The sequence below is a fragment of the Carassius auratus genome, chromosome 3 (assembly GCF_003368295.1).
Source record: "Carassius auratus strain Wakin chromosome 3, ASM336829v1, whole genome shotgun sequence".
Taxonomy (NCBI): Eukaryota; Metazoa; Chordata; class Actinopteri; order Cypriniformes; family Cyprinidae; genus Carassius; species Carassius auratus.
In genome coordinates, this window is record NC_039245.1 from 7,435,267 (window position 1) to 7,458,649 (window position 23,383).

The following is a 23,383-nucleotide window of genomic DNA, read 5'->3' on the forward strand; positions in this document are numbered from 1 at the left end:
TTTGATGAAAGAGTTAAAAGTCTTCGCTAGCAGAGGGAAATTTAAAAAAGTCATAAATTATTTGTGCTCGAATATATGGCAACTCCTGCATGTGTTCAGCGTGATGTCATTACGTATGTAAATGAGAGGTTGTGTGTGTGTGTGTGTGTGTGTGTGTGTGTGTGTGTGTGTGTGTGTGTGTGTGTGTGTGTGTGGTAGGTAGTACACACAGACTACCTCAGGTATGTGTTGCTCGCTGGAAGTGAAGGCGTGGAGAACGTAAAGTTTACATCTGTCAAATACCGATTTCAGTTTTACTTGTTCCCGAACTACCATTCAAACTTGCAGGTATGATTTTTCAGACATGTCATGTTTGGCATAAAACCGAAATTCAAATGTGTCTTGGTTTGAAGAGCTTTTTTTTAATTTGTAACTTAACCGGCATTTTTTGCGTGTTGTGTCGTGTCACTAGTGACTAGCGTTCAGGAATATTCTGGATTGTTGAAGGGGGTGGAGATCTGAGAAACTTTACTGGCTGTTGTTTTGTTTAATACAGTCAGTTCAAACGTTGATTTAAACTGTAGCCTCTTCGTTTCATAAAACGTCTATGTATAAAAGCCTGGGCCCGTGTTCACTAGACACCTTAAGGCTCACAGTTGCTCATAACTCTCAGATTTAGGAGAAAATCTTAAAAATAATCGGCGTGTAATTTTTTTGCTACACAATATTTCACTAAGCGTTTTAACACTAAACCAGCTCCTAAATCTGTGAAACCTTAGGAGTACGTTAGTGAAGAGGACTTCTGAGTCACTAAAACCAAGCCACAAACTATCCTAAAATGGCTGTTGCAAATGTGCCTCTGAACGGAAACATTTCAGAAACATTTGATCATAATAACCTTTTAAAAAGGTATCACCTTTGGTTTTGCAGGTTACCCCAACTCCAAACTTTCCTTTATTATATCATTGCTTTCATTAACCAGTTTCATCCACTTTATTTATTTATTTATTATTCTACTCTGTTAATTAAAATGCTGTTTATGTGCATATCCACAAATTGTTTTTGAAAAACATAGTACATGTAAAAGGCTGACAGTAAGCCTGCATTTTAAAAGCTTTATTTGAATGCGGCAATTGATTTTTTTTTTTTTAAACCTGAATAAAACTCCGACAGAGACTATCAGCCAATCACTGTGTGTGCATAGTTATTAAGTATCCTAACATCATCCATAGCAACGAGGTCAAGCCCGCCCTAACTGGGAAGATGCAATGTTTTGGGAATAGGACACAAGTTAGGACAGTTTTTTCATATTCATACTTTTTGCTGTACGTGCAATATATAAATCCAAACTCTTCGACGTTTGAGCGTAAAAAAATAATTGTTCTGGACCTTTTAAGTTCTCCTCATAAGTAAAAAATGAAGGCACACCTAAAGATTACTTCACGGCATTCCCGAGTGGTCTCTTGTTTGGTTTAGAGCTGGACAATCTGCAGAGGCTTGCTCAAGAGTAAATGACTGCGCGCTGCAATTCCTGCTTCGTTACTAACACGTTTGACCAGTTTAACAGCATTCAAACCTTTTCTTATCTTTTGCCACATTTCCTATGAAATCCACGTTTAACGATTAACAAAGTCTTTTTCCTCCAGTGCCAGTCTATGCTATAATGGTGGAAAATGTCTTTGTCTTCACTTGGTTTCCTCCTCTCCCGTCTCTCAGCTCAGTTTTTTTTTTCTTTTCTCTTTTTTTTCAACTATGCAGGCTTTTGGCCCATCTTTTTTTTTTTTTTTTTTTTTAAGAATTAATCTCCTTTAGAACACTTTTTGGAATCTTACAAAGATTCTCCAAAGAGTATTATTAATCATGAATTATTGTTTTAAATGCATTCAGAAATGACATTGCAAACGTTTTCGGACTGAAATTAATGTTCTTGCCTTTTGCTAAGTCTCTTACACAGCTGCCTATTAAATACAAACAGTTAAATAATATTTCAGACTTTTTGTGGTTGACAAATTTGAGTTACTGTATAACAATGAAACCCTTCCAGGTAAGTTCAGAGTTTGGAAAAGAGTGGGCATATGTTTGTGTGACTATGTGCTTTCTCTTCTGTTTGAATTAAATATCAGAATACATGCTTATACTCATAAGGCACATTCTCAATAAACTCTAAAAAATGCTCCTTTTTGGATTAAAAGGCTTTACTTCATCAGTTGTAAAGGATGAGTCATAGAGTCCAATGCAATAAACTTTTAGTTACAGCTGAACTGCTCTCACTGATTGGTGTGAACACATCATTTTGTGTTAGACTGAGTCGCTCGGTCCTGACTGATCAGATTCTCTTTCGTTTTTGTTCTTTTAAAATTATGGCATTGATTTCTTGGAATAATATATATAGACACTCATGACCAAAAGGTTTCCAGCATGATGGTATTTATGCTGTAAATAGCTGTATGACAAATTTTAAGGGTTGTTTCTATAAATACAGCACTAGGGGGCATTGATGTATCAGTTGTAGACTCAGATCATGACATTTGCCCCGCATTGCCTCATCTAGCACTTTTACATTTGTTTACTAGATGTGACTGGTATATTGACATCTGTTTCCTTCTGTGATCTTCCTCACATTGAGTGTCCAGATTTAATTCAGTCCCTCTCGGATTTCCAACATTAGTTTTAATAAAAGGTTGGAACAGTTGCAATAAAACAGAACAAAATTTGATGAAACATTTATATTGTATACTATATTGAATAAAGTAGATCTGACTACACACTCACTTTCAAGGACTATTCAGTCACATCTCCTTTATGCAGATTTGTTATTTCTGACCTGCACCTCAGATGGTGTGCATTTGCTTTAGTGTTTTGTTAAGCAACTTTATACTATATCGAAACCAGATCCCACGAGCGAGTGATATACATTGCTTTCTATATTTCTGTGATTCATGGTGTTGTTTTAATGTGAAGCCTGTGTTTAATCTATAGTGATGGCAGAGGCTCATCAGGCAGTAGCGTTTCAGTTCACCATCACTCCTGAGGGGATTGACCTACATCTGTCCTATCAGGCCCTCAATCAAATCTACCTCTCTGGACTGAGATCCTGGAAGAAACGCATCAGTAGGATTAAGGTCAGTGACTCGAATATGTGTGGAAAAAATAAGTCATGTAATTCATAGAAACTCATTAGTTTTTGTCCTGTATTTTTGTCATCTTGTGTCTTTTTTTTATATAAATAGGAAAAAATCTCATAGGAATGTTAGGAGTGTGCATGAAAGCATTATGAAACATAAATACAGGATGTTTGTTACTTAAGTAATGCATTCTTTGCATTATTTGTAAGTGTTAAAATCTAGAAAATCCTTGGTAACTTCTGTTCCAGTGATTGTAAAATGATTTGTTCAATAGCTTTTCTGTGATATAGCCCCAATGTGGGATGCATGTGTTTTTGTACATAAGTTGCATTAATACTTTTCACTCTCTCATGAACAGAACGGAGTCATTAAAGGTGTATACCCGGCGAGCCCCTCCTCTTGGCTTTTTGTTGTTATAGCAATCCTGGCCACTATGTACATGCAGTCTGATCCATCCATGGGCCTCATTGCTAAGATTCGGGAACACCTCCCCCCTAGGTAACACTTCCTTTTACCCTTCAACAGACTTCATCTAGACTTCTTCTAAACGGTTAATAGTTTCATGGGAAAATTTAAACTGGAGAAATTAAGCACTTTTTTTCTTATAATGAATTAAATATTGAATGGACTTTTAAATAATCATTTCCTAAAAATTCCTTTTGTAAACTAAGGTGATACAAAAGTATTTTATTCCCAATTGTTGGAGTTCATAATATACATTTTTTTTAATTATTAGATTCTCCCATTTTGTTTTTAGGAGAAATGACACATAAGAGCATTGTTACAGCAAGAGTATAAAACCCAAAGCAATAGAATAGAACTGTAAAATAAACAGGATAGCAGAGACATAATTTATTCATTGATTTCATTGATTTATTTATTTATAGTGTGGTGTCTTGGAAAATCTTGTGACACATTAGAGGTCTTTTATGAAACTCCAAAAGATTCATTGTCTCCATTTTTTTCTCCGTTTAAATTCATTGTTCTTTAGGAGTAACAATAGAGAGATCTTATTTATGGTTTAATTGTGTATACGATTATTCACATCTCACCTTGTGTCTTTAATTTGTGTAGCAGTCCTTTGTTGTTGTAGTTGATGTTTCATGTGTTCGTAATGTTTACATTTAGTCATTCAGCAGACGCTTTTATCCAAAGCGACTTACAAAAGAGGACGATAGAACCAATCAAACAAACAAAAGAAGATCTACATTATATAAGTGCTGTGACAAGTCCTGGTTAGTCTAACACAGCACACGTAGCAAGGTTTTGTTTTTATTCAATATAATAAATTAAATTAAAATCATGACAAGTAGATTGAATAAGAAATAGAGTAGAAATAGTTAGTATTAGAGGGTCAGGTGTAGATGGAAGTGATGTGGCTAAAGAACAAGATGATTGAGATGGGCAGGGAACAGTTAAGGTAAAAGTCTGTGAAAGTGTGTCTTTTTTGGATGGGCTCTATAATGCACCATTCACTTGCATAAAGCAAGCTTCTGGAGGGGCACATAAGTCAGAAGAAGTACATTTGGGTAAAGGGGTGCAGAGCCAATGGTTGTTTTGTAGGAAAACATCAATGCCTTGAATTTTATGCCAACGGCTATTGTGAGCCAGTGCAAACTAACAGGTGTGACATGCTCTTTTAGGCTTGTCAAAGACTAATCTTGCTGTTGCATTCTGGATTAGTTGCATAGGTTTGATAAAACTGTCTGGAAGACCTGCCAAGAGAGCGTTGCAATAGTCCAGCCTGGACAGAACAAGAGCTTGAACAAGGAGTTGTGTAGAATGTTTTGATAGAACGATTAACCTGCAAGATTGTACCCACTATGAAGTCATTTGAGTACATTTAAACAGCTCAGTATTAACCTGGAATAGAAGATGCAGATTGCAGATTTTCTCCTCTGTGTTTCTCTCTTGTCAGTCTGTCATTGAGTGCTCAGGGTCAGAAGGTCCTGTCAGTGCTGCTGTTCAGTACTCTGCTCTGGATGTCTCTCATTCTGGCTCTGAGGTTCTGCCTAAAGCTTCTCCTGTCATACCACCGATGGATGTTTGAGCTGCACGGACGTATTTCTACCAAGACCAAAGTCTGGGCGGTTAGTACCCTAAAAAAACAAAGCTCTTTAAACAATAGCAATATAGGGATTTGTCTTCTTGCTAGTTCACATTTGGACTTTCCCTGCCAACATTTAAAACATTTTTTTTACAAGTTGTAAAACACTCAAGCACCAAATCAGCATATTAGACTGATTTCTGAAGGATCATGTGACACTGGAGTAATGACTGATGAAAATGTTTAAATGAATGACATTTTAAAATTGATTACAATTCCATGACAGTTGTAAGTTCACAAACACACTGTTAATGCAAATAAGGGCATTCCATTCTACCCAGGAATGTACATACAACATCAGCTGACAAATACCCAGGACCTGTTGTTTACCACAAGATAATTATGTGCAGTGTGAAATATGAAACAAGATAACCCTGGATTCAGTTTACCCAGTGTTTAAAATGACCCAGGGTTAACCTTTTTTTTTTGTTTGTTTATTTTATTTATTCAAAATTTTCTTGAACTGTATATGCAAACCTTACAACACATACACAAACACACATTCTCTCACAAATTGGCCACCAAACAATTACACAAAGTGTTGTTCAAAGTGTCTTTTCTTCAGGACCTTACTCCTGGTTTAATTTATCTTATGGCCAGCACATTTTTAAGTTTCAAAGAGAAAGTGACGCAACATTCAGCCAGGTATTGTGACCCATACTCTGAATTGGTGCTCTGCATTTAACCCATCCAAAGTGCACACACACACCGTGAACACACACACACTGTGAACACACACCCGGAGCAGTGGGCAGCCATTTATGCTGCGGGGAGCAGTTAGGGTTCGGTGCCTTCAGTCATGGTATAGCTAGTCCGAGACTCAAACCCACAACCCTAGGGTTTGGAGTCACACTTTCTAACCACTGGGCCACAACTCCCCCAAACAAGAAGCATTTTGCATTGCAGGTTCAAAAATTAGGGGGGTATTAGACTAATAGACTAATACATACCACAGGTATTAGTCTAATCCTCTTCTTAGTTTAAATAATCATTTGTTTTAAGGGATCAATTTAATTATTTAAAGTAGAATTTATATCATTGAAGTAAAGGTTGCCAATTTTTTCTTTTTTATATATATAAAAAAAAAATATATTTTTAAGGAGAATCTGATTTGCTCTAGCTCTTAATGCCTCTAAATCTCTCATCAACGTTATGTATGTAAGGCAGATTTTTGTTTCCAGTTTAATAATATTAACCTTCATGCTAATAGACTGACAAATCAAACTCTTATGTTCCGCACAATTTTTAACTATCACAGATTCATCAATGGGTTAATCATTTAAAGTGTGAAAAACCCTTTAGTGTTAAATTTTTTTCTTTCTCTTTTTAATGTATTCACTACTAGTCTATGAAAAGTCATACTTGCAATTATAACAAATCCTCATCTGTATTAGCCGGCTAGATTATATAACCTGGATGATGCAAATAAGAACAATTTCCGACAGCACTTTTCAATACATCACTGAAGTCCGAATGTTGAAGTGATACATGATAATTAGATGTGGAATATTTACCCTGTATCTTTTTGATTTGACTGTTTCTCTCTCTTGTTTTCCATGTCAGACCCTAGTTAGGTTGCTGTCCAGTAGAAAGCCATTACTCTACAGCTATCAGACTTCTTTGCCACACCTGCCTGTACCTTCCATTAAAGACACACTGGAAAGAGTGAGTCAGTGCATTGTAAATTCAATTGTATGCACATAATGTGCACGAGTCTGTGTTTGCTGGGAAGTGAGTGATGAAAAAACAAAAGTGATAATAACAATTGGCTGGATTCTTAGAGGTTTGGATTCCAGTGAAAGCTATCTCAACCGTTCTCTCTATTTCAGTATCTTGAGTCAGTGAAGCCACTGCTAGATGAGGCTGGTTTTCAGCGAATGACAAGACTGGCTGCTGGGTTTGAGAAAAGTCTGGGTAACCGCCTACAAAAATACCTCAAACTTAAAGCACTGTGGGCAACAAACTATGTAAGTACTGAACAATTCTGAACCATTATTTTCTGGTCTGTGTCATAACTATCATCAGTCATATTTATTATGAACATATGTTTACATACAATACTTTAGTTTATTAAAATAAAGTAAATGTAACAAATGATAATTGATAAAAATGCTATTGAATCTTAGATGTTTAAATGAAAAGTTCAGTCAGAATTGAAAATGTGCTCTTTACCTCCAGTCCATCCAAGATGTAAATGAGTTTGTTTTCTCATCAGAACAGATTTGGAGAAATGTAACATTACATAATTTGCTTATTAATGGATCCTCTCCAGTGGATGGGTGCCATCAGAATGAAACATTTAAGCAATCCACACATCTCCAGTCCGTTAATTAACTTGGCAAATACACTCTGTTTGTAACTTCACTAGAGGTTAATTGATTGACCAGAGTTGTGTGGATTACTTGTGGATATTTGTGATGTTTTTATCAGGTGTTTAACTCTCATTCTGATGGCACCCATTCACTGGAGAAGGTCTATTGTTGAGCAGATGATGTAATGCTAAATTTCATCCCATCCCATTTTTTTTTTCGATTGAGAAACAAACTCATCTGCAGCTTGAATGTCCCGAGGGTGAGTACATTTTCAGGAAATATTCGTTTTTGGTTAAGCCATTCTTTAAAAACGACTTCATTAAATTGCCAATAATTTGCTTGTGTGATCTGAAGAGCTCATTTTAAATCGACTTGACATTTTAAATGCGTTGCAATAGATATCCCAGTATTCTGTTGAATAACAGCCCTTTAATAGCCTCTTCAAGCATTTTTTTAAAGCAGTGTTCTAGTACTCTCATAGCTGACTGTATGATCATGTGAATGGTGTGTGTGTGTCAGATCAACACAGCAAAAATATGAACATTTGGAGATCTTTCATTTGTAATAGAGTTATTTTGTTTTTTATGGACATTTGAGTCAGAATGTCAAATATTTTATTGTATCATCCAGGTTAGTGACTGGTGGGAAGAGTATGTTTATCTCCGGAGCCGGAGTCCCATTATGGTCAATAGTAACTATTATGGCATGGTATGTGAGCCTACACCATCACTCATTTTCACTTTCAGTAATCTAATGCTATGAAAGCAAAAAAAAGAGGAAAATCTCACCCTGTGTTTGGTTATGCACAGGATTTTCTGTATGTGACACCCACGGCTAATCAGGCAGCTCGAGCAGGAAATACTATCACAGCGCTGTTTCTATACCGCCGCAAAGTCAACCGAGAGGAGCTCAATCCTGTATGTGACAAAACTTTGTTTTTAGGTTGTGTTTTTTTGTCAAGATTGTGGCATCCATGGCTAATTGAATACTTTTGTTATTGGTTAACTACCTATATGTATACAAAATGTGAAGTATAAACCAGTTGTAAACACAGCAACAATGTCGTACTCCTGTATTGTTCAACTGAGAATATTATGAACCGTTTTGCTGCAAGTCTTTGAGCTCCTGTACTCTGGTTCACCTAGAGTCGTATTCCTGGTACAGTCATACCGCTGTGTGCAGCTCAGTGTGAACGCATGTTCAACACCACACGCACGCCTGGAGAGGAGACAGGTACACACACACACACACTCATAGAGAAACAAATACACATAAAAAGTGATCTTATGTCATTGATATGGTCTTGTGATCTCTCAGATGTGCTGCAACATTGGCAGGACAGTGAGTTTGTCGCAGTGTACCACAGGGGCCGGTATTTCAGGTTATGGGTTTACCGAGCAGGACGTCTGCTGTCACCCAGAGAGATCCAGTATCAGATTCAAAGGATCTTGGATGACACTTCACTTCCTTCTCCAGGAGAGGAAAAACTAGGGGCACTGACAGCAGGAAACAGGTCAGATTCTTAGAAAATCTATGTCTGTGTTTGCTTTCCGGAAGAGGGTGTTATTGGATTTTATGTCAAGCACAGGTACCCAGAGAATATATGTATTTGCACATATTCTGACATCCATGTATTCCCGATTGCTTATTAGACAACAAAACCTAGAGAGCTTTTGAGACTCTGTGGATTTTTAGCACATGGTTTCAATTATGGCACATGATATAATGTATATTAATAATGTTATCAACAGTCTTGTGTTTTCACATTTTAAAAATATTTCACTATGCTCATTACGGGTGGCACGACTAATGATTTCTGCTAGTCAATTTTTTTATTTAAAAAATACTCATTACTCGACTGCTTGTGGTTCATGCTACTGTAAATTAAAATACATTAAATAGTTTTTAGCAATAAACACTTATTCATTCATAGCCTTATGCAATGATTATATATGTAAATTGTCAGAATTTTATAATTATGACATTTCAGATTAAAATGTCCATGTTTATTTGTATCTGTAACAATCTAATCAGGCAGCTCTCCTTACCGTATTACAGTTCCATATAACTTTGCATAGTAAAACTGTAATAACTGGAGAATAATGAATAATAATGAAAATTCTCCGGGACAAACACCAATTTTTTCGGACACCAATTACCATACCAACTTCTGTTTAAACATTACATAAGCACACTTGCATTTGGTCTGTCTCCATTCTCGAATGGACCTTTCTCCATCATCCCCCCCAATTACATTTTAAAAGATAAAATGGATAGAGTATCTTTTGAATATAATACAATATCCATCTTGCTCATGAAAGCTCAATCCATCATCCAGAGAAAGTGCTGGAATGTACTGAAAAGAGGGTCTGTGCTTTGTGCAAGGAACACAAAACCCTGCTTCACAGACCCTCTAAATTCAGCTATACAGATACTACATCTATACAGCAACTTTGGCAGAAAGACAAAGATGAAAAGATCAGCACCCCCATCCCATGCTCAAAAAGTCAACTTTATACTTTTGCTTTTTGTTTTTAAAGTTCTATGCACGTTGCAAATTTATCAGATGACAAATTTGATTGATTCTGAGTTCGTCTGTAACTGCTATATATAGTGCTGTTCGTCTGAGAGTTTAGCATCACATCACCTCTATGAATCTCAGACTAGAGATAAACTATGCAAACATAAAGCAGTGCTTGTTTGTGTTTTGACTGTCAGGATCTATACCTTAGATAAAGTATCTGTCTTAACATTTTTTCTTTGGAAAAGACACAATCTCTGTTATTCAGTTAAAAGACTCTCAGTAGGAGCTGTCTAAGCTTGTAATGATTATTTTAATACATTACTAATTGTGACCTAGATAAAATATGAGTCATTCTACAGTTGTGATGGTTTTTGTTTACAAACTGACACTCCTGCTAAATAAGTACTTGTCAAATACATCTTTCAGTATTGGCTTATGTACATTTGTCAGTGGTCATACATGATGCTACACTTACTTGAACGTGATATGAACCATGACAAGTATCAATCTTCTTATCAATCTTCTTATCAAAAAAGAAAGAAAATTTCATGATGAAGATATTATATAAATAAATAATCACAGAGATTAAAAGCAGCTATTTAAAATCTGTCGTTTTGAAATTAATTGTTTACTTTACTATATATATATATATATATATATATATGTATGTATGTATGTATGTATGTATATTTAATATATAGCTTTTGTTCCTGGGACTCAACTGATAGAATAGTGAGCTAAACTTATTTTTTTATATGATATGAATATATTCCAAGTTTACTTCAGACTGATACAAAGCAGATGTTTTCCAAATGGTCAGACAGAGTCAGAAAAAATCATATTTGTTAAAATATTTTTAATTCATATTTTAGGACCTTTACAGTAAACCAACAATAGAATAAAAGCATGGGGAAATGCATGTTCTTCCTGATTCAAAACCAAATATTACCTTAACTGACATTCTCAAGATTCTTCCCGCTTATAAAGATCTCACTAAGATGTCTTCAAGGAAGTTTTTCTTTATCAGTTATAAGTGCATGTTATCTTCGATGACTCAATAAAAATGCTTTAAAGGGGCGTTATGAGGTTGTTATAAAGAAGATTTAAGTTTGTTTATTTGGTTTAATGCAATGTGTGTATGTGGTTTAAGGTTCAAAAACCACATTATTTTCCACATACTGTACATTATTGTTGCTCCTTTATGCACTGCCTTTCTGCAACACATAGATTTTTAAAAAACGAATCGTTCTGAAAAGCGAGGTGTGTGCTGACCGGTGCTATGAGACAAAACCAATAAAACCCATTACAAATGAGGCATTAGTTGCATCCATTGGGGACTTACTAATAATTGCTTATTATAATAACTTATATTGGGTTTTTGCGCCGCGTAAACCTAAAACGATGTCTGCATTTGTGATCGAAGAAACAACAAACAACAAGCCTACTATACACTGCTTAAAACTCACATTTGAATCGTCAGTGGCAAATTCTTTAAATATAAAAATTTTACTTGCAGGCTGTGGGTCAGAAGTGCCAAAACATCCTTGCAAAGTTGGACCTGCCCAACTTTATAGAAATAGCCTTTGAGCACAGACGCATTGTAGGCTACTCTCACAGAAAACAGTCCTCCTCCTCCGTAAAAAACGCTGCACACATATGAATATTTGATTTGAACTGTTCTGGAGCAGTGTTGTATATACAACTTAATCACTGATTTCTAGTTGTGTCCTCTTTTGTAAGGCAAAACAAAGTTTTTTCGCTTTCACAATGAAACGCAGTGTCTCAACAACATGGCGCTGGCAGCAACAGAGAGAATAAAAGTTACGCCTTCATTCTCTGCGTGAACATTTGGGCGATGTTATGCAAATAGTCCCACACGGTGATGTAGACATGTGGGGGGGGGGGGGGTGTTAGAATGAGGGGTTTTTGGAGGGTGTGGACAAATCTTTTGATTTGAGACTTTAGTCTTTGCAACTTTACAGATCTTCAATATGCACCAAGAGCTTGTAAGAGAGAAAAAGAGAAAATTTTGATCGCATCATATGACCTCTTTAATGTGACTGTTTTTCTTTATTTCTGTCCTGTCAGGACACCTTGGGCTCAAGTGAGAAAGCAGTTCTTCAGCTCTGGAGTTAACAAGCGGTCACTGGACTGCATTGAGAAAGCGGCCTTCTTTGTCACGCTAGATGATCAGGAAGAAGGCATGATGGGGGAAAATCCCTCCGTGAACTTGGACCGCTATGCAAAATCCCTCCTTCACGGAAAATGCTATGACAGGTGGGAGAGCAGCATAACTTGTTTACAATGTCCAGGACATTGCTTAACTTCTGTCCTCCTTCCCTCAGATGGTTTGATAAGTCATTTTCCGTCGTGGTGTATAAGAATGGAAAGAATGGGTTGAATGCAGAACATTCTTGGGCCGATGCTCCTATAGTGGCCCATCTGTGGGAGGTAAGTGTGGGAGTCTCAAACGTCATGGTTCCAGATTCAGTATTAGTAACCAACCCACTGCCCATGTCCTTTAAAATATTGACATCACTGACTTTAGCATATACAGTTGTCTCTGTGTCTGTAGGTGTTCTATTCAGGACCTAGACCACTTTCACGTCCTCTACAGCAGCGGTCCCCAACCTTTTTATGCCAGACAATATTTTCACGGACGGGGCATTAAGGTGTGAAGCATAAATACAAAATAAAATGATACGACTGGCATAACAACTGTGGTACATTGTAAATATAATAATAAACATGAATCCACTGTGTATTCATATGCAACTTTATTAGCAACGTCCTTGTAGCATCGCGCCAACATAACATAAATAATATATAATGAGCGAGTACATGATGAATCCATTTTCCAAACCGTGTTTTTGTCTTATCCTTAATCACTATGGTGATCACACCTATAATAAGTGTTTATATTTATATTTATATCTGCAGAGTAGCACAGTACCTGCATGACTCGCCATAGATGTAAACAGAGAGAAGTAGTTCCGGCTACAATGTTCTTCCGCTAGACGCGAGCGCCAAAAGTTACCAACTGCAGCTTTAATGTAAGTTATTTATTCTTGTGCGGCCTGGTACCAAATGACGCACGGACCGGTCTGTGGCCCGGGGGTTGGGGACCGCTGCTCTACAGCAGTGTTCTGCAAAAGACATTCCATTCATGCCTCCAGACATACTAAATACTAGATTTTTAAAAGTGTAAGGAGTCTTGTCTGGGTTGAATGTTTTTCACATTGTGTATTTCACTCTCTTAGTTCACTCTGGCCACAGACACATTTCATTTGGGTTACACCGCAGATGGAAACTGCAGGGGAGAGATTGAGCACTCCTTACCACCACCTCAACGGTTGAGCTGGAACATACCGCTGCAGGCAAGATGAAAAGCTTTCTCTTTTCTCGATGTACACTTTCCGTGTTCCTCATAAATTCTTAGAATGTCCCTGTTGTCATGTCACACATCAGGTTCTTCATGCAATCTGCATAACATCTGAGGATGATTGCAAACCGTGCATGTACACACATGCACACACAAAAAACATCTTCTTCCTTCTTCCTTCTCTCAACTTTCAAAATTAATTTACAGATTCTATGTAACTCCACAGCTACATATGTCTGAAGGATGATAACATTAAAGGGTTAGTTTACCCAAATTTAAAGTAAACCAACAATTACTCACCCTCAAGGCATCCTAGGTGTATATGACTTCTTTCAGACAAAACCAGTCGTAGAAAAATTGTCTTTGATATTTCAAGCTGTTTAATGGCACTCAGCGGGTGTCGCAGTGAGTCAGTCCAAAAGAGTGTCCTCCACTTTTATTGGCACCCTTGATAAATATGAGCAAAGATGGTTGTAAAAATAAATCTGCATTGTTTGTCGCTCCCGTTAAGAAACAACCAATCAGAGCTGCGGTCCGTAACTTTGTTTGTGTTCAAAATGTAGAAAAATGTATATAATAAGTGAGTACACCATGAATCCATTTTCCAAACCGTGTGTTTGGCTTGTCCTGAATCACTAGGGTGCACCTATAATAAGTGTTTATATTCAGACTATTTTAGATTGCTTCGGGGGTACCGCGGCGGAGTAACCCAGTACCTTTGTGATTCTTCATAGACATAAACAGAGAGAAGTAGTTCCGGCTACGATGTTCTTCCGCAAGACGCAAGTAGTTCTGTTTATTAACCGCTAGAGCGTCAAATGTTACCGACTGCAGCTTTAATTAGTAAAATATCTCTGAAGTATGTTCCCATTCATATTTATTGTTTTAGCACCCCAGGGTGACTAGGAGCATGAAATTGTCCAGCCATGACTTCCTGTTCCACAGGATTATAAATATGAGGAGCACAAAAGCCCAATTCCCTTAATCATCCATCACAAGGAGCAGAACAGAAAAGATTGTTGAGCTTCACAAAATAAGAAGTGGCTTTAAGAAAAGAGTTCCCCATTTCCACCATCAGGGTAATAATTAACTTACTTATTCCACCATCAGGGCAATAAGTAAGTACTAAATATCCATCACCTGCTTTCAAATGGCGTGGCACTCGATATACAGAGCCATAGTTCGCTGACAAGCTACGCAATACCGTGTCATAATCGCAGATGAATTGCATGCGGTTATGAACGCGATATTGCGTGGCTTGTCAGCGAATTACGACTCTGTATATTAAGTGCCACTCCATTTGAAAACAGGTGAATGACATTTACTGCTAATCACAGAACCGGCTTTACTGACGAGACACGCATGAAAATCACGTGCGATTAATCATGCAACCCTACCTTATTCCTGTCATGGCCAAAAATATTGGCACCCTTGGTAAATATAAACAAAGAAAACTGCGAAAATTAATCTGCATTAATCCTTTTGATTTTTTTTTTTTAAAAAAGCACAAAAATCTAACCTTTCATTGGATAATAATAATTTAAAATGGGGATAAATATCATTATGAAATAAATGTTTTTCTCTAATACACATTGGCCACAATTAATGGCACCCTTCAATACTTTTTGAAATCTTCATTTAACAGTTTAACAGCTCTGAGACGGTATAGGACAAGAGATCAGAGACAATTCCTTCATTCAGAATCACTCCAGACCCTTTAGATTCCCAGCTCCATGTTGGTGCTTCTCCTCTTCAGTTCTCCACGTTCCTTGTCTATAGGATTCCGGTCAGAGGACTGGAATGGCTATAGCAGAAGCTTGGTTTGGTGCCCAGGGACCCATTTTTGTGTTGTTTTTGAGGTTTGGGTTTGGATTATTGTATGGTTGGAAGATCTAACATGTCCCATTATAAGATTTCCAACAGAGACAGTTACTTTTAGTTTTTGTATCTGTTGGTATTTGATAGAATCAAAGATGCTATTTGTCTGAACAAGATCTCCAGGACCTCCAGCAGAAATATAGGCCCAGAACATTAAAAATACAGCAGTATATTTCATTGTACACAGGGGGTACTTTTTATCCCTGTGTTTACCAAACCCATCTTGACTGCTAAAAAGCTAATTTTTAGTTTCATCTGACCATAGAAGCCAGTCCCATTGGAAGTTCCAGTCATGTCTGATAACTGAATATGCTGGAGTTCGTTTTTGGATGTGCTAGGAGAATTTTTCTTGAGACCTTCCCAAACAACATGTGTTGATGACGTTGAAGTTCTCCAGCTGTGGTTTTTGGAGAGTCTTTAGCCACTCAACTCTCCTCCTCACCATGCATTAGGACGATACAGACACACGTCCTATTCCTGGCAGTTTCGTAACATTTTATGTTGATTGAACATTCTTAATTATTGCCCTGCGAATTTTCACTGCTTAAATTTTTTTTTTTAAAGCCATTTTACTAATTTGTGGAGCACAATTATTTTTCATCAGAAATATTTACTTAGTTTTGTGAATATGAATGGGAATATACTTCAGAAATATTTTACTCAAAATAATTTCTAGGGTGCCAATAATTGTGTCCATCGTGTATTTGAGAAAAAACATTCATTTCATAATGACATTTCCCCCCATTTTAAATTCATAATATCCATTTTTAAAATAAAATATCAAAAGGATTAACATTGCAGATTAATTTTCACAGCCTCCTTTGATCATATTTACCAAGATATTTTTGGCTGTCGACTCAAGAATACATCCATTCCAGACAGGAAAGATGCTCTGATTTGAATTTACAACATTTATTTTACCAACCAAACATGTTAGAAGTACACACATTGGTCCCTTTCTCTGTGTCAGACTTAACTTTGTTCGTTGTCGTCTTCTAAATAATCCCGCGAGTGGGGCTTGAGGAAGTGACATCGCCTGCGTCTTCGCAGTGCGACCTGATGAAGCCCCTGAAGTGAGATACAGGAAACAGAAATACTGCAAAATAATAATAATAACATGACTAAACGAGATATATAAATAACGTTATAACATTTAGTTTCATCTCGTTTTTGTCCACGAACATGAATATACATTTTAGCGTAATGTTTTTTTTGTAAACCACATTTAGTCTCGTTTTTATCCATCAAGAGTATTGCATTATACATTTAATTATAGTCATAGTCACATGATCAGTATTTACGTTACGTTGCGTCTTGTTTTCGTCATGTGATAAAGGTTTGTTGATAATTTTCATTGACGAAAGCAACACTACTTCTGCCATGGCTGTTCCAGTCCTCTGACCTGAACCCTATAGAAAATGAGTGTGGTGAACTGAAGAGAAGCACCTACATGGAGCTGTGAATCTGAAGGATCTGGAGAGATTCTGGATGAAGGAATGGTCTCTGATCTCTTGTCTGGTGTTCTCCAAACTCTACAGGCAATCTAGGAGAAAACTCAGAGCTGAAAAGACATTGCAATAATTGGGTGCCAATAATTGTGGCCAACATAAACTAGAGAAAGCATTTATTTCACAATTAGATTTTCCACCCACTTTAAATTGTTTTACTTCAACTATAGGTTCAAATTTTGTGAAAAAAGGGTCAGGTGTGAAAGCACCCTAAATCACATGGTGTATGTGTGTGCACTCTCTCTGGGTGTTTTTGTGATTTATAAACTCCATAACATCAGATCTCACAACAACAACACTGATGATATTAGTACATATGATATTTTGTAAATTACATAACCAAGCCTCAACTTGATGGGAAAATGGAAACAAGCGCGTGTGAGAAATTGTTTGCACACGAGCAAACGTGTTTTTTAGGAATTGTGAGCGCCAGACCACTGATTCATCAAACCTGTTTTCTTGTCGTCTCCTCTTTCATCTCATTTTGTTATAACGAATATGCTTTGGGGGATTGTATCAGAGAAAAAGTATGCATTTTAATTAGGAAATATAGTGGAGTTAAAGTTGATAGAAATATAAAAACACAACTAAGGTACAGGTTCATCCAATAAATACTTAAATACAACTACTTCTACAGCACTGAATACAGGGCAGCACGTAAGAGTTACACACATTTTTTTGTACTGTTCACAGCCAAGCAATCTTATCTAAGTAAGTGTACTCTGATGTCCCCTTATTGAAGGGAAACCTTTACACGAGTTTCATGTTTTTAAGGTTCAGTAATGTTGCACTGACTCGTGTGTGTGTGTGTGTGTGTGTGTGTGTATGCAGGTCATTTTCTTTTTTTATTTAGAAATTGAATCATTATTATTTGTATTTTTTTATGATTACTATAATTGCTACATTATTATTATTGCTGCAGCAATATTTAACAAAACTCTGCATGGCACTTTGTCACTTCACTGAGGTACAAGGTCTGAAAATGTATCAATTCAATCAAGGATTTACCCTGCAGCCTCTTCTCAGGGTCTGTCACTTGCAAATAAGCAAGTTGTTTTTTTAAGCCAACTTCCTTGTGTGCATTCCTGACAATAGAAGCAATAATTGTGTTTTGCATGATATTAATGACGTGCCCAAAAGTTCGTTTTTTATGCTATGTAAAATATCTGTAAAATGTACTTAGTCTTTGCTTATACCCCATTATCAAAGTATTCTTAATGCGACACTTCACCACAAAAAAAAAAAAAAAAAAAATTATTGTGTTTTGCATGATATTAATGACGTGCCCAAAAGTTCGTTTTTTATGCTATGTAAAATATCTGTAAAATGTACTTAGTCTTTGCTAATAGCACATTATCAAAGTATTCTTAATGCGATACTCCACCACAAAAAAGAGAAAATTTACTGACTCGTGTCGTTCCAAAACTCTGTGCATTTCTTTCTTCTGCAGAACACAGAAAAATATATTTTAAAGAATGTTGGGAACCAAATTGCATTGCTTTACTAAAGGAAAATTCAATCCCATCAATCCGCCATTTTTTTTATTTTTTATTAATAATAGTACCTGTAATAAAATCTGTTAAATAAAGTCTTCTGCTGTCATGCACATGCTGACATTCCACGTGTCTTGTATCATGATGTTCATCATGTTTTATGATGCTCTTTTACTCAGTCGACTGGCAAAATAGATTTTTTATAAGTGCTTAAAACCTTCAGGAGTATTTTTCCTTCTAAAAATGTCAAATCTTTAGGATATTTCTCTTCATTTCCCCACAGAAGCGAATGGGTAACTATAAAAACTAGGATTGCTATTTTCCTCCATGCTAATCCATGATCCCGGTGCATGACTCGTTACCAACTGTATTTTTGTGAGTGTTGTCTTCCCTAATACAACATTCAGCAGTGTTCTTCAAGACCCCAAATGAATGAAGACCAATCACTGGCACACTGATCTTCTCTTTCCGCTGTCATTTGTAGGTTCAGACGCAGGTGTCCGAGTCTCTTGCTGTTGCGCAGGCACTTGCTGATGATGTGGACTCTCACGTGTTTCCCTTCAGAGAGTTTGGAAAAGGCCGCATTAAGAAAATGAAAATGAGCCCAGATTCCTTCGTGCAGCTGGCCTTGCAGCTGGCCTACTACAGGGTACTTCACATCTTTATCATCTTGACAAGGCGACAGCATTGATGATCATAAGTTTGCATGAGAAAAGTCCTACATATTAAAGGTCAACATTCTTAATAGGCCATTTTTTTGGCGCTGGGAAGGGACTTCCTATTATTTGTCTCTTATAATGTGTCCATACTCTCATTCTGCTTGCATGACTGCTACAGATTATATAATGTAATTTACACAGGAAGTCACATTCTAGACCACGATCTTATTTGTTCTTTGACTTTTAGGATAGAGGGACTTTCTGTCTGACTTATGAAGCCTCCATGACTCGTCTGTTTCGCGAGGGTCGCACCGAGACCGTACGATCCTGTTCCAATGAAAGCTGTGAATTTGTGCTTGCACTGGAAGCAGGAGAGGTTATGAAAATACTTTGAATTCTTAAACTCTTCCTCCTACCTTTCGGGGACTTTTTAAAGAAGGAACTGTTGAAACCCTATCAGCAGTGTACATTTGACATTGATTTTTATCAGAATGCCTCAGGTGACTACGGCTAGCTGAAATCCAGAAATTCTTCTATTTCCGTCTCTGTTACTGAAAGCACTGCAATAATTACCAGTGGAAGAATACAGACTCAAAATAAAAGGACATTTCAGCAGTTTATTTAATGTTAAATAATGTAGTCACTTTCAGATGGTCAAAAAAAGACCTGTTTTATAACTTGGTTGGTTAATTGATAACGAAAATCATTTGGTTAAATAATAAAGAAAAGCTCTTTGTATTTGTTTGTTTGGGTTTGCATGCAAACAATATTATTTTATTATCTATTGTGTAATGAAATTAAATTTTTAAACATTTTATTATTTTATTTTAATACATTGATAGAGTTCTTCATTTTGTTTAATTTAATGCCATAGCCCTCCATTGTTACTTTGCACTGTCATGTTCATTTTGCATGATTTTTATTCATAGGACAGAGAACATTGCCGCAAGCTATTCCGAAAGGCTGCTGAGAAGCATCAGAACCTTTACCGCCTGGCCATGACTGGATCTGGCATTGACAGGCACCTCTTTTGCCTATATGTGGTCTCAAAATACCTGGGGGTAGAGTCTCCTTTCCTTAAAGAGGTTAGTGTTTGTCTGTAATGGGGAGACTGGATCATTTTGTGCAGCCGTGGATGTGATCATCTTGATAAACCCTCCCAAAAATGCTTTCTTCAACGATCCTATCTTTGATTTCTCTGATGAGAAATGAGTCTTAAAACAGTCTTAAGAAGTCATTTTATAGCTTCAAAGAATAAAATGAATCACTCTCTGACTAAACTAGTGCATAAACATTCATTTTATAGCTGATTGTTTGTTTAAAATGTTAAGGTGCGACGTAAAGGGCATTTATGGCTTAATGGATGTTTGTGCATGAAGTTGTTGGTTCATTTGTGTGTGTGTGGCTGTATGGGACTTGTAGGTGTTGTCAGAGCCCTGGCGTCTCTCCACTTCTCAGACCCCCGTGCAACAGATGGAGCTTTTTGATTTGGTCAACCATCCTGAGTACATCTCGTTGGGAGGCGGCTTTGGTCCGGTGAGTTTTTAATTAATACATGCAATAACAGGACGAAGCGCTCATGCGTTCACTGTGTTCATGTTTTGTTCCTGTGTAAGGTGGCTGATGATGGCTATGGTGTATCGTACATCATTATGGGCGAGGAAATGATTAACTTCCATGTTTCCTCCAAGCACTCCTGCACAGAGACTGTAAGAGCAAAACAACCCTTCCTCACTGCTAGTGGTCGTCCGATATATCGCCAAGGCCAAAATATTGGCTGATATTTCGCTGATATTCATTTTTTAAAATATCGGTATCAGGCGTTTTTCTGCTTGGCCGATGTGTTCGAGCCGGGACTTTTGTTTTTATGGCACGCCAGATTATTATTCTGACGGCACTGAGAACGGCAGCGCCTGAGACAAAGTGCTCATATTCTCCCTCTTTTTTTACTGTCATTGTTAACAGTTCTGTCTAATACGGATAAAAGTCTGTCAAATAATCAGATAGAATGGTTAAACAAAGGAATTAATGTATACAGAAAGTATTATAACAATTGCTTTTTATATTATTAATGATAGAAATAAAAATGTGCTGCATGTTACATGAGTGTTGCTCTTGCTTTATTTGAAAAATATGATTCCCAATGCACACAAACTTCCCAGAATCCTAAGTGCCCTGTTGGTTACAGTGGTTCCATCCTTTTTAAATATATTTTTATTAAATATTTATTTATTTGTGAAAAATGCTTTGTCATCTAAAGGATGTTTATTTTACACATTTATTTTTTAATCCATTGTCAAATTATTTCAAATTTCTTAAATATTAATAATAATAAATAAATTATAACGGCCTAATATCGGCTTTTTTTCCTTTTTTTTTCTCTTGCCAAGATATCAGCATCGGCTGTCAAAAAACTATATCGGTCGACCACTACTCACTACACAGTCTTAAAATCATGCTTACACTTTTAGATCAATTACAATTGCTTGCATCAAGAATTTTTTAATACACTGACATATTGTGATGTTAATAAAGGGGTTAAATAAGTACAAAAAAAAATTGTATGTTCAGTTACTGTATTATTCTTATATTTAACAGGCATGATGTCCTGTTTTGAAAGATAAGTGATTCTATTTTATAATGCTATGATTATGTAGCATATTAAATTAAAATGCAATGTTCATTTTATCTTGTTTATAGGACTCTCATAAGTTTGGGTCTCAGATCAGTCAAGCCATGATGGATCTTATGACTCTGCTGAACCCAGACTTCAAGGAAGCCTCAAAAGCCAACCCTGACAAACAGTTATAAATCCTGCTGTGTGTTTGTTTGAAGACAGGTTCATATTTATATTATTATCTGTGCAGTTTCTATTTTATTCTCATATGTTTGTTGGGTTTAAGTTTGTGATATAGTGGATCTATCTGTATCAATGCTGAAAATAACTGGTAGGGTTTCTTGTTTTGCCAATTGCCGCTGCACCTGTTTTACTGAATACCAGTCATAAATCACTACAGTTGGTGTGCTGCTGAAGAATAACATCTGTCTGTCTGATTGACAGCTCTTTAAACTGAAAAATGTCAGGCTACTCAACTACCATGTGTGTTTAAGTTTACTGAAATCTGTAAATGTCTTTAAGGGGTATGGTTATGAAACAAGACTGTGGTTGAACAAATTTGAAAAACTTCAGCTTTAATAATAATATGTTATTTCTGGTACTTCGGATAAAAAATGTTTTTCTGTTGCTCCCATTAAAATCCATGAAAAATGCAAAAAAATTTATTATTAGGGTATGGGACATCTTTCTTATCTACACATAAAAATATTAAGAGTAGGAATATCTACCCTTAATGTACTGCTGTCAACCTTTTAGAGGTAAACAAGTTGTTCCTTTAAGAATACTGCTCCAGTAACAAGCTGTTGTACCCTCAATGAAAAATTTTTCACCTTTTTTTCTGATAGTGTTATACCCCTTGCTTGCAGTGCCATTTGCAATGTGTGTTGTGCTTTGCCCTTTATTTTGTAAATGAATTTGTAAAGGAGATTATTTTGCAGGCAAGGAGGATCCTTCCTCCATGATGGATGATTGGAAGCTGTTAATTGTCAGATATCACTAAAATGACTTTAAATGATTTAACTTCTCTGTTACCAAAGAGGTCTACAGTACCGGGAAAAAGCTAACCTTTTGCATTCCCATTCCTATCACTGTCTTTTGCTTGCCTGACTCAGGGTTCTCTGAAATTGTGTAGGGCCAAGCTAACCTGATAATCCTTGAAACAGAAAAATGTGTCAACATTTCTTGTACAGGCATGAACTGAACAAATTCACCGGTTCAGGAATGACACCACAAGCTCCATGAATCTCTTTGCAGATTTTAAATGGACCAACTTCCATAAAGACTCTGATGAACTCTCTTGAAGCCTTGTTTACAAATGAGTATTGACGGGTCTGCTTGCTTAGACAGCTGATGTTAATACAGCACCGTTTTAGTAATGCATTAGATGTTCTTTAAATGATTTGGCTTTCGTTTTTTTTAATGCAATAAAAATAAATTATGAGATTTAATGTGCCACTTCTGATACTTAAAATAATTTTACAGATGCAGAAACAGTACCAAAATGTTCTTGTATTGTTATATTCAATTATGCTGTAATTTGTATTCATTTATATTTGTTTTGCTTCAGTTGGACTCTTAAATGATCATCTCAGGAAAACATATACACGGTCAAAGCACAGTCCTTTTTCCTTGTCCTTTTGTTGCTTTTGTAGGGAACACAAGAATATGTTGTTTTTTTTTTTTTACTTGTGGGTAAATAAGATCAAATAAAAATCTTTAAATTGCAATGAAATATGAGATATTCCTGTGAAATATTTACAAGTACGTTCGTGGTTACTTTTCAAATACAATACATACTT

At 36.4% G+C, this 23,383-nt stretch overlaps 1 protein-coding gene across 2 annotated transcripts; it reads left to right on the top strand.

Moving 5' to 3' along the window:
• Window positions 1-176: 176 nt before the first annotated feature.
• Window positions 177-23,175, top strand: cpt1a2b (carnitine palmitoyltransferase 1A2b). 2 transcript variants are annotated; one of them, XM_026206446.1, is made up of 19 exons: window positions 177-327; window positions 2,959-3,101; window positions 3,463-3,602; window positions 5,023-5,194; window positions 6,775-6,876; window positions 7,041-7,178; window positions 8,154-8,231; window positions 8,333-8,440; window positions 8,669-8,756; window positions 8,841-9,036; window positions 12,136-12,324; window positions 12,393-12,498; window positions 13,308-13,424; window positions 18,793-18,957; window positions 19,215-19,343; window positions 19,897-20,052; window positions 20,390-20,503; window positions 20,584-20,676; window positions 21,668-23,175. In XM_026206446.1, exons 2-19 carry the CDS (start codon window positions 2,961-2,963, stop codon window positions 21,776-21,778), a joined length of 2,343 nt encoding a protein of 780 aa, XP_026062231.1. In that variant the 5' UTR covers window positions 177-327; window positions 2,959-2,960; the 3' UTR covers window positions 21,779-23,175. The 2 variants fall into 2 exon arrangements, with proteins under 2 accessions (XP_026062231.1, XP_026062223.1); XM_026206438.1 differs by having other exon boundaries at window positions 8,669-9,036.
• Window positions 23,176-23,383: the final 208 nt, after the last annotated feature.

What these genes read in the sequence shown, in the direction of transcription:
- cpt1a2b (XM_026206438.1), top strand. Translation starts at nt 2,961, where the DNA reads ATGGCAGAGGCTCATCAGGCAGTAGCGTTTCAGTTCACCATCACTCCT. An exon ending in ATAGTAACTATTATGGCATG is followed by an intron (nt 8,232 to 8,332) that starts GTATGTGAGCCT and finishes GGTTATGCACAG; the next exon opens with GATTTTCTGTATGTGACACC. An exon ending in TGCAGCTGGCCTACTACAGG is followed by an intron (nt 18,958 to 19,214) that starts GTACTTCACATC and finishes TTTGACTTTTAG; the next exon opens with GATAGAGGGACTTTCTGTCT.